The sequence below is a fragment of the Mirounga leonina genome, unplaced genomic scaffold (assembly GCF_011800145.1).
Source record: "Mirounga leonina isolate KUSES-001 unplaced genomic scaffold, KU_Mleo_1.0 Mir_168, whole genome shotgun sequence".
Lineage (NCBI taxonomy): Eukaryota > Metazoa > Chordata > Mammalia > Carnivora > Phocidae > Mirounga > Mirounga leonina.
The window spans coordinates 2,641,824-2,654,058 of record NW_023270426.1 but is presented as its reverse complement, the minus strand read 5'-3'; the positions used below and the strand labels follow the sequence as shown (position 1 = coordinate 2,654,058).

At 39.2% G+C, this 12,235-nt stretch overlaps 1 protein-coding gene across 3 annotated transcripts in view; it reads right to left on the bottom strand.

Moving 5' to 3' along the window:
• The window catches only part of AP3S1 (adaptor related protein complex 3 subunit sigma 1), a 137,491-nt gene that overhangs the window by 88,249 nt on the left and 37,007 nt on the right, over window positions 1–12,235 (bottom strand). For 2 of the 3 annotated variants that reach the window (XM_035013952.1, XM_035013951.1), the window contains exon 4: window positions 1,049–1,120. The exons of the other annotated variant lie outside the window; for it this stretch is intronic. In XM_035013952.1, the coding sequence (XP_034869843.1) occupies window positions 1,049–1,120 (72 nt within the window). The remainder of the gene's footprint in view (window positions 1–1,048; window positions 1,121–12,235) is intronic. 3 annotated transcript variants of the gene reach the window in all.

Genomic DNA, 12,235 nt, shown 5'->3' with positions numbered 1-12,235 from the left:
CTACCTACCAATCCACAATCTTTGTAGTGTAGAAAAAAATGATCTGGCAAAAAACAAAAACCAAAACAACCCACCAGTGTTCAACAAAGCAACAATAAGTGCCAATAAACACTTGATTAAAAATATTAAAGTGCTTCAGAATGAAGTCTAAAATCCAAGGCACTGGGTGCCTAGGTGACTCAGTCGGTTGAGTGTCTGACTCTTGATTTCAGCTCAGGTCGTGATCTCAGGGTCCTGAGATCGAGCCCCACATCAGGCTCCATGCCCAGTGCGGAGTCTGCTTGTCCCTCTCCCTCCCCCTACTTGTGTGCGCATGCTCACTCACTCGCTCTCACATGTGCTCTCTCAATCTCCCCCTCTAAAATAAATAAATAAGGGGCGCCTGGGCGGCTCAGTGGGTTAAGCATCTGCCTTCGGCTCAGGTTGAGCTCCGGGTCCTGGGATGGAGTCCCACGTTGGGCTCCTTGGAGCCTGCTTCTCCCTCTCCCTCTGCCTGCTACCCTGCCTATTTGTGTTCTCTATCTTTCTGTCAAAGAAATAAAAACCATAAAAAATAAATAAATAAATAAATAAAATCTTAAAACTAATCCGTGCCACTAAAGGCACTTTAAACCTAGGCCGCCCGGATCTATAGCAATCCCCCTCCAAAGCCTGTACCCTATTTCACTGCCTCTACAGCCATCCCTCTCCATTTCTGTCAGTGAGACACCTATAATCCCTAAAAAATCCAAGTTCAATGTAATTCCTCCACTCACAGCCTCCTAGACAAAGGCAGACAGATCAGCTGTGTCCCCATTAACACTGAACACACGGCTACGTGTTAATGCCACGGTTTCCTCCTCTAGATGCGGGTCGTCTGGGCAGGGTCTGAACTTCACCAAGTGCAGTGTCTGGCTCATATGGAAATAAGTTATAAGTTATACTAAATAAATAAAGGAATAAAAATAGTTTTACTCACTAAATCCATTTTTACTTTGAGAAACAGAAATACAAATTACCATTTTTTCTCAGATAAAAAGTTTAGAAGATTTGACAATACAGAAAGTACCTTGTCTACATGGAAAATTAAATCCAGTTCACAGACATTTTCAAAACACTTGTCTAATGTTTCCACAAATACCTGAAGAAAAAGAAAAGAAAAAAAGGTTAAATGCTCTTGAGAACTGTATAAATTCACTCAAACCTATCATCTACAAAGGAGACAATTCTGAATTGTGAACTAACACTTTTCTAAACTCTTATTATCACATTTCTCTGTTTTAAATTAAATATTGTATTAAGTGTAACAGGAGTAATTAGACTATTCTTCACGATAAGTACATTTCAATACATTAACATACAAAACAAAATAAACTGTGCTGAAAATAACTAAGAACTAGAAATTCTTAGCACCATTACTTTAAAAAACACTGAAAAATACTCAAATCAGGCTCTTTATCTTCATGTGAGGAAAAAGAAAGCGTATTGGAAATATTTACCAGGATAGATGGGCGTAGTCCAAGCATGTACCACATCTAATGCAGCCAGAATTTTTAATTAGCAATTCAGTATAAAAGATCACTCAAAATTAATTATGGAAAGAGCAAAGACTTTGGAATCAGACCTACCTGGGTTCAAACTCTGGCTCCAATACCTTGTAGGGCCTTGTGTGGGAAAGGGTTAATTCAGCAGGCCTGGGATGCTCAAAACCTACACATTCCCCCAAAATGGCCTGTGTACAGACTAGCCCTTGGCTAGCTCCTGGGAACTGAGCTCCTGGGAACTGAGCTCCTGGGACCTGAGCTCCTGGGACCTGAGCTCCTGAGAACTGAGCTCCTGGGAACTGAGCTCCGAGCCCTTGCAAAGTTCTGCCCTTGGTGGCAGCAAATACCAGTCTGAGCAAACAGTTTATGCTAACAATGTAATTTATGATGAACATCTCCTTTTCTCTGAGGTTCTAGAGACTATGTACATAAGCAAGGTCAGTCACAATGGTGCTACGTGCCTATATGACTGACCACAACAAAAGTCCTGGGCACGGAGGCTAGGGTGAGTGTCCCTGATGGTGAACACGCTGCACATCTCTCCACAAGTCATTTCTGGGGGAATTAAATACCTCCTGTGTGACTACACTGGGCAGGAACGCCTTGAAGCCTGCACCTGGTTTTCTCCAGACATCCCCTCATGTGCTTTTGCTTCTCTTACTGTTTCTTATCACTGTAATAAACCGAAACCATGAGCACAGCCACTTCTGAGCCCTTGAATCCTAGTGAATCAGTGAGACCGTCTTGAAGACCCGACACAAGCTTTCAAAACTTAACCTCTTACATTCCACCTTGCATAGGCTGTCACTGTCTCTTCTATTCCCACCACCCTTCTCAAAGTTAACTGTCACAGACAGAATGACCCCACAATTTATCCTACAAACTGGGGGCATGAAGAGTAAAAGGGAGCAGCTAAAATTGTGTGATTATTATAATAGTATGCAATGGTATCAGAATTTCATAACAGCCTGGAACAAAAGATGCAAAGCAGGACTGTTCCTAGCAAAATGAAAATACGTTTACTCTATTCTAGGTGATCCTACAGGACCAAGAGTAAAATGGAAACAACAAGCTTCTTGCTAAACTGGTCCTACCTCAGGCCAATTTACACAGATCCCCAATCCAAGGTTCCTTCCACCAGAGCAGTTGGGGAAGAGGTGAAGGTGAAACAACGTAAACACAGAACTATATGGCCATAATCAATATTGTCTTAGACCAGCGGTTGGCAAACTTTCTCTGCAAAGGGCCAGAGAGTAAATATTTTAGCTTTGTGGGCCATACAATGCAACAAAAAGCAGCTACAGATAATAAACAAGGAGCATAGCTCTGTTCCAATAAAACTTAACAAAAAGGTGTAGCAGGCTGGATTTGACCTGTGGTAGTCTGTTGCTCCCTGGCTTAGACCAAAATCACTAGGAGAAATAAGAGCTCTGTAAGTAACCAAGAATATACAGTTTTACTCCAGAATTTCATTCATGAGAAGGCAAGTTCTTCAGATGACCAACTGTGGAGCATACACAGGTAAGCCTCAAGTGAGTTTCTAGTTTATTTCAATTTTGAGGTAGGTAGAAAGTAAATAATATCCACTCAAACTCCCAACTTTATTATCTATTTCTCCTGAAGCCCTTGGTGACATGGACCCTGGAATGACTCCATTCAGTCTACTTGAAACTGATTCAGATCATTTTCCTTCTTGTTTTAAGATTCTTGTTGTAAGCACGGAATGGGATAATGCTGTTTGAACAAGCTTAACAAACAGTAACTTCTTAGGGAAAGTAAGAATGTGAGAAGAAGAAAAAACCTTTTCCACTGAAAACAAAGAAAATACTTTTGAAACAGGGTGTTCAAGTTGGACATTGTCTGATTTCCAATTTATAACATCATAGTTAAATAAGTTACAGGAAATAATGCCTTTTAAGTTCTGCCTCCCCTTCAGAAAATTTTTACTCAAGTATAACCTACATACAAAGAAGTACACAAATCACAACAACATATAATCTGATGAATTTCACAAAGGAAACACATCTGTGTAACCAACACCCAAATCAAGTGTCGGAATGTCACCAGCACACAAGAAGCCCCTCATACTCCATGAGCCACCACCACCATCACAGGTAACCACTACCCTGCTTTCTAACACTACAGGTATGTTCTACCTATGTCTGAACTACATTAGATGAGATCATACGGTGTATAACTTTTTGTGAGTTGCATCTTTTATTCATCATTATTTTTGTGAGATTCGTTTATTTTATTACATAACACAAAAACTGATTCATTCTCTTTTACAGTATGCTACTGTATGAATATGCCACAATGTATTTACCCATGTGCTGCTGAAAGGAGTTTGGGTTGTTTCCAGCACAGGGCCATTACAGTCAGCACTGCTAAGAACACCTGCATCCATATCTATTACTGAATGTATGCAGAGAACTGTGGGGTCACAGAGCAGCACACATTCAGCTTGAGTAGAAAGCATCAGACAGATTTTCTCTCTCTCCCTTTTTTAAAGATTTATTTATTTACCTTAGAGAGAGCAAGTGAGTTGGGGGAGGGGCAGAGGGAGAGAATCCTCAAGCAGACTCCCTGCTGAGCAGGGAGCTGGGGGACACAGGGCTCAATCCCATGATCCTATGACCCTCAAATCATGACCTGAGCCGAAACCAAGAGTCAGACACCCAACCAACCAAGCCACCCAGGCGCCCCTACCAACAGATTTTCAAAGCAATTATAAAACTTTATACTCCAAACAGCAGTATATGAGAATTCCAATAATTACACATCCTTGTTAGCACTTAATGTTGTCAATCTTTTCATTTTAACCATTCTTATTTGTGTGTGGTGGTGTATCATTATAATATCAATCTGATTTTCCCTGACGCTAATAAAACCGAGCACTGTTTCAAATTTATCAGCCATTTAGACAGCTTTCTTCGGGGTGTCTGTTCAAAACTTCTGCTCATTTATGTACCAGTCTGTCTTTTCCTTCTAGTGTCTAGAACTTCTTCACATATTCTAGACACAATCCTGTCATTTATACATATTACAGATATCTTCTCCTGCTCTGTGGCTTGTCTTTTTATTCTCCTAGCAATGTTCTTCGAAGTTTTCATTTTCAGTATTTTCCAATTAACACCGTTTTTCTTTAAGGTTAATCTTTTTTTAATGTCCAATTTAAGAAATCTTTGCCTACAGCAATGCTAGGAAGATATTCTCCCAGAAGAAAACAAAAGCTTTATTATCTTATTTCTCATGTTTGGACTGAATCTAGTGGAACGGATTTTTGTGTATGGTGTGAGTTGGTCTTCTTTAATTTAAAATCATTATTAGGGGTGCTCGGCTGGCTCAGTTGGTAGGGCATGCGACTCTTACTCTCGGGGTCGTGAGTTCAAGCACCACGTGGGCATGGAGCCTACTTAAAATAAAAAAATAAAGTCATTACTATACTTACTCATCAGAATAAAGTTTCTAGTATGCCTTTACTTTTCCAAGCTTACTTTTTCCAAATCCACTAGTTTGATTATCCATATATGATAGCTATACATTCTTTTTTAACCATCAGAAGATAACTATCTTGGTGAAAATGCTGTCTAAATAGTTTCCTGCCACTTATGAATACTTATAAAAGATCAGTAGAACCCACTGAATCAATGTGCAGATGATGCTGGGCAAAGCAAAAAAGAATTTTCTTGATAGCTTTAAGTGTACCACTGGTGAACCATGGAGTGGCAAAAAAATATGGGGTGCCAAAAAGAAAGTATGGTCTAGTGGTGAGGAAACCAGAAAGACCTAGCTTCAAATTCCTACTCGGCTGCTACCTAGCTATGTGAACTTGAGCATCTCCTCCAAATCTTAGAACTATAACACAGTGATAAAACTACCTACCTTTCTGGATTATCTTACAGATTTAGATAAATAATTTAGGGGCACCTGAGTGGCTTAGTAAGTTAAGCGTCTGCCTTCGGCTCAGGTCATGATCTCAGGGTCCTGGGATAGAGCCCCAAGTTGAGTCGGGCTCCCTGCTCAGTGGGGAGTCTGCTTGTCTCTCTGCCACTCCCCCTCCCTCTGCCCATTCGCACATGCATCCGCGTGCCTCTCTCTCTCTCAAAAAAAAAAAAAAAAAATTAGATAAAGTGCCCAAAACACATCTAATAAAAGGGAACCAGTATTGTTTGTCTGGCTGTTCAAAACATGCAAGGTTTACAAAATTAAAATAGAAATAGAAAATTCTAATTCTGCTGATAAACACTGATAGAAAAGCAAGGTAACTACCTACTGAGGCTGCCAGGCCTTCATGATGTCCTCATTAATACAGAAAGGGGGGTGCCTGGGTGGCTCAGTTGGTTAAACGTCTGACTCTTGGTTTCAGCTCAGGTCATGATCTCATGGGTCTTGGGAGCAAGCTGTGTAGGGCTTCATGCTCAGCAGAGAGTCTGCCTGACAGATTCTCTCCCTCTGCCCCCCACCCCACTAACGCACATGTGCACACTCTCTCAAATAAATAAATCTTTAAAAATATATATATAGAAATTAAACTCTAAAATAAATATATCAATCTAAATCTATCTATATATATCTTTACCTACATACACACACACACACACATACACACACATATATAAATTAAAATGTTGCCTATATTTAAACCACAACAATAACACCTTTGGAAAACGTAAATACTAAAAAAAAAGGGGGGGTCCTGCAGCAAAATGTCATAACTACATGTTCTTTTTTTTTTTTTTAAAGATTTTATTTATTTATTCATGAGAGATAGAGAGAGAGAGAGGCAGAGGCAGAGGGAGAAGCAGGCTCCCCGCAGAGCAGGGAGCCCGATGCGGGACTCAATCCCAGGACCCTGGGATCATGACCTGAGCTGAAGGCAGACGCTTAACCGACTGAGCTACCCAGGCGTCCCCATAACTACATGTTCTTAATTTAGGAAAAGAATTCTTAAGATTTAAGACATTCAAATGCTAAGTTTGGCCTAAAAAAGTCAAAAACCCTCTTCAAAAAACGTTTTCATTGGGTGCCTGGCTGGCTCAGTCACAGAGCATGCAACTCTTGATCTCAGGGTTGTGAGTTCAAGCCCCAGGTTTGGTGTAGAGACTCCTTAAAAAATAGAAAATAAATCTTTAAAAACAAGTTTTCATTAGTTTTCTTTTGATTTAGCAAAAATTCTTAATATAATTAAAAATCCGGAGCTTTGTAGGTAGGTACACACACTGATGTGCATATGGACAAGGCCAAGAGTAATAATCTACAAACTGAAATAAGGAAATTGAGAAAACCAAATTAATGGGCTTTTGGGGTTCTAGCCAGAACAAAAAATAATAATAATAAAGTTGCTGTTATATTTCACAAAAAGAAAGATAAAAAGAGCAAAATACTAAAAGTGACATGGTAAATAGCACTCTCTTATGTTTCACTTTAAAAATGATATAAATTTCAGGGGCACCTGGGTGGCTCAATCAATTAGGTGTCTGACTCTTGATTTCACTCAGGGCATGATCTCAGGGTCCTGAGATCCAACCCTACATTGGGCTCCGAGCTCAGTGGGGAGTCTGGTTGAGATTCTCTCCCTCTTGTACTCCCTCTGCCCTTCCTCCCTACTCATGAGCACACACACACACTCTCTCTCTCTCTAAAATAAATAAATCTTTAAAAGAAGAAAGATATAAAGTTTAAAGTCAATTTCAATGTAACAGTTATCTACTAAGGAGCAATTCATTAACCTCTGGCCTCCAGAAATTCAAAAGTTAATGGGAAAAAATTAATTTACTAAGAAAATTGTATTTTAAGTTTTCCTCTTTTTTTAATTAATTAATTAATTGGGGAACCTAGGTGGTTCAGTCGTTAAGCATCTGCCTTCGGCTCAGGTCATGATCCCAGGGTCCTGGGATCGAGCCCTGTATCAGGCTCCCTGCTCAGCAGGAAGCCTGCTTCTCTCTCTCCCAGTCCCCCTGCTTGTGTTCCCTCTCTAGCTGTCTCTCTCTGTCAAATAAATAAAATCTTTCTTAAAAAATTAATTAAATTTTTTTATTTGACAGAGAGAGAGAGAGAGCGCAAGCACACAAGCAGGGGGAACAGCAGAGGGAGAGAGAAGCAGACTCCCTGCCGAGCAGGGAGCCCGATGCGGGGCTCGATCCCAGGACCCCGGGATCATGACCTGAGCCGAAGGTGGCCGCCTAACCGACTGAGCCACCCAGGTGCCCCAAGTTTTCTTTTATTTCAATAATTATCTAGTTTTCCAAAAAGAAATAAAAAAGAGCAATATTCCGGGGTGGGGGGGAAACCACATCCACATATAAACAGTCTCCCTTCCCAGTGCCCTTCTAACAACAAAACTTTCTTGTGTTTCCTTTATCATTAATTACAGATCTGTGCATCTGGGCCAGAAAGGTAACAGGAATGTGTCATGAGGCAGCTCAGTATTTAACAGTGCTTAATACTTAAGAGCACAGGCTTGAGTAAGCATATCTCTATAAAATTCCAGCTTAGCCTCTATGAAATCTAGGGCAAGTTGTTCCACTCTAAGCCTTAGTTTCTTCATTTGGGCATAATAATAATGGTACCTTTACCACAGAGTTGTTTTACTGATTAAATGAATAAATATAAAGGGCTTAAAACAATGTCTCCCCCAAAAATATATATGTTAGCTAGTATTATAAGTAGAAATAATTTTTGGTTTCCCACATACATATATAATATATATGTTGGCTAGTATTGTAAGGAGAAATAAAAATATGCACTAGGTAAAACAGATGCCACAAAATATCCTTAAGCAGTATCATCTATATGGCAGACCCACCCCCCCTTTAGAGTTTCTATGTAAAAATATAATTTTTTTCTGGGTTTGGGGATTTCTATTAAATTTTAGGAGGAAATCTATAACATTAAATGAAATACATACATGCTAAATTGACATGGTTTTTTTTTTAAGATTTTATTTATTTATTTGTCAGAGAGAGAGAGAGCACAAGCAGGGGGAGTGGCAGACAGAGGGAGAAGCAGAGTTCCCGCGGAGCAGGGAGCCTGATGCGGGACTCGATCCCAGGACCCTGGGATCATGACTTGAGCTGAAGGCAGATGCTTAACTGACTGAGCCACCCAGGCATCCCTTAAACTGACATGTTTTAGGATAGAAAAAATTATAAGCCCAAAAATAGAAGGCATAAATTTAAAAACACTAATAATACACCAACAGATCTAAAAAAAAATTGTTTTTAGTCAGCAGCAAGATGTTCTAGAGAGATACTGGTTTAGCTCAAGCCAAGACTCAAAAAACACCACTGAAAATGCACCAGAAGAACTAGGGAAGGTAGACTAAACTTAACATCAGATCAGCTACCTTTGAAGAACAGTGTAGATTGTTCCAGACCAAATTTGGATTCCAGACCAAATTTCCACAAAACCTGACGTGGAAACTAACAAGTCAATGATAACAGTCTTAGGAAAAACAGAGACATTTCTTGTGCATTTATCAAGTACCAGGTACTTTACACACATTAAACTTCCAACTTCAGCATGAAGAAACTAAGAGCTGATGAGAGGACAATCTGTCTTCTATACTCATGTCAAAATGATTCAGAAAAAGTTCACATCAATGATTCTTTTTACGTGATTTCTAATTTTTTAAAAAAGGTCAATGATGATAATACAAGAATCTATTGAGTATATATTATTATAGCATTGCTATTGTTCCAAGTGCTTTAAATATATTATTTTATTTAATGCTTCATGGTAATCTCATAAGGCAGGTACTTTTATTATCAACCACCTGCAGAAGGGTAATCAAAAGCAAAAAGTCAACTAACTACTAACACAGTGAGGTAGGAGAAAGTCTCACTGCAGAACCCAAATTCTTATTCACTAGGCACACTGCCTCCAACAAAAGAAAATAGTACTTGATTTTTAATGTAGTAAGAAGTGGTTATTTAGAAATTTGGAAAATACAGGATATAAAGCAAAAATTTTACCTTTCCATACTTCCACCACCCACATGAAGACAGTAATTGTGCAAAGCAGACTACCTGTACTGTAAGAAATTTAATTACGTTGGAGCCCCTCCATCAAACCGACTTAGTATGGTTTGTACGTTGGATTTAGAAGTCTAAGGAAGAATCAGGATTTTTAATGTACAAGGCTACTAAATCAAACATTAATTTTGAAAATGAAAGTAGCCTCCAAATTATTTCTGTGCACAAAAGCCACTTGTGAGATTTTTAAAAACTTGTATTGACACAAATTGCTAAAAATTATATTTCAACTTCCAAGCAAAAGCTAATTTTAAAAATCACATTTGGTCTTGAAAAATATTCTTCTATGTGTAACTGAGAAATATTCTTCTATGTATATGGTACAATTAATATTTTGAGCACTGACTTAAAACAAAAGAAAATAAATGCAAAACCTAGAAAGATTTTCCTTACATAATTATAACCAATCAATACAGAGGGCATAATGGAAAATCACCATTTGGCAAATACCACAATGGTAATTCCTTCAGGTAAGGATCATCAAGAGATGCTAAAATTAATGACCAAAATATGACTAGAAAAAGGATATGTACATGGCCTCAAAATTATTCCCCATGAGATACTTTTAAGTAAAAAGAGATAATGTAAGTTCAAAGTATGCAAACGTGACAGGCACCATCTTAACCAAGGGATCAGAATAAATATCACTAGTAACAAGACAAAATGAGATCATGTCCCTCCTGATATGTTGCACTGCGAAGGACATAAAAGCACTCCTGTGGTACACTCAAACAGAGGAATATTCTATAAAATAACCGGCTAGTACTCTTCAAAGGATCATGGTTTGAAGGACATAGAACGCATGAAAGACAAAGATGAACTATTACAGAGTAAAGGAGACTCAGGAGACATGAAAACTGAATGCAGATGTGACCTGGATTAAACCCTCAACAAGAAAGATGACATCAGTGGGACAATTGGCAAATTTTGAATAAGGTCTGCAGATTATAGTATTATATCAATGCTGATTTCCTAATTTTAATCATTGTACTGTGGTTACAGAAGTTAAATTTAGGGAATATGGGTGAAGGTATGAAATGCAAGAATTCTTTGTATTGTATTGCTGCTCTTTTGTAAGTCTGAAATAATTTCAACATAAGTCTTAAAAAATTTTAAAGAAAAAGAAAATCTGAAAAACCAAGCTCAAAGGGTCCTCGTCTCCTCTATGACCCAATTCCTCCCTAAAAACTTATCATTCTATACTGGGAAATAAGGAATTCGTCTTAAATCAAAGAAAAATACCAACATAAGTTGAGTTTTTCTCTCAAACCTGTTTTAAAGGAGGAAAAATAGGGGCACCTGGGTGGCTCAGGTGGTTAAGCATCTGACTCTTGTTTTCAGCTCAGGTCATGATCTCAGAGTTGTGGGATGAGGACCCATCTGACTCTTGTTTTCAGCTCAGGTCAGGATCTCAGAGTTGTGGGATGAGGACCCACTCCCTCTCCCTTGGGGCGCCTGGGTGGCTCAGTCCTTAAGCACCTGCCTTCGGCTCAGGTCATGATCCCAGGGTCCTGGGATCGAGCCCCGCATCGGGCTCCCTGCTCAGCGGGAAGCCCGCTTCTCCCTCTCCCACTCCCCCTGCTTGTGTTCCCTCTCTCGCTGTGTTTCTCTCTGTCAAATAAATGAATAAAATCTTTAAAAAAGATTCTCTCTCTCCCTCTGCCCATCTCCCCCCTCCTCCCACAAGCACGTGCACTGCACGCTCTCTCTCTAAAAATAAATAAATAAAATCTTTTTTAAAAAGGGAGAAAAAATAAATTTTAAGTTACTTCCAACTCCAAAATTCTGACTTTAAGTACGTGAGTTCCAAAATACTTCCTTCATTTCACCACTACCAATTAAATAATACTATGTCTCCTGTATTCTAGGCCCTATGCTAACTATATACATTAGCTCTAATTCTTACAACAATGTTGAAAAGGTAGCTATGCGTATCAGCACCTACAGACAAGAGAATTGGGAATGGACATGGGTAAGTAATTTTCTCAAAGTAACTATTAGGTGATGGAGCCAGTATTCAAACCCACCCCATCTGACTCCAAACACCAACTTGGCTCTATGATGCCTCCCAAGAGATGTGAACAAACATGTAAATTAGAACAGTATCACCAAATTCAATACCAGGATTTATCAAGAAGTAGCAATGTAAGTAAGTGAAAAGTGAATATTAAATTTGCAGTTATTGGAAAACAGACTTCTCAACGAAAATAAGACAGGAAAAGAATTTTAGGAATGCTGAATCACTCTTAACAGTGTCTGACTCAAATTGCAGAAATAATTTTTGGTTTCCCACATATATATCTAAGAAGTGAATCTTACTGAAAACAGAAAGTTTTAATACTCTGGTAACAGTATGGTGTAGCAGGTAGAAGTTCCCTGAAATGACCCTGAGCATTCACCCTGGACTGCCTGGAAAATGAGCCAACTGGGCCAGGGCTCCCTCTTTCTCCAGCAAGAGGAACTGCACCAGAACTCACCCTCCCATGGGACCATGGGTTATTCCCCATGGTCCCCCAGTGCCAGTCAGCTGGTCTTCAGCGAGATAATTCTTAAATATAACCTATACAGCCCAAATTTTAAGCAGTGCCCTACTTAACAAGGCACTTTCAAGCGTACCCTTATAACAAAAGAGAACAATGACACATAGTGGAAGGCAGTGAGGCATGAGTCCACATC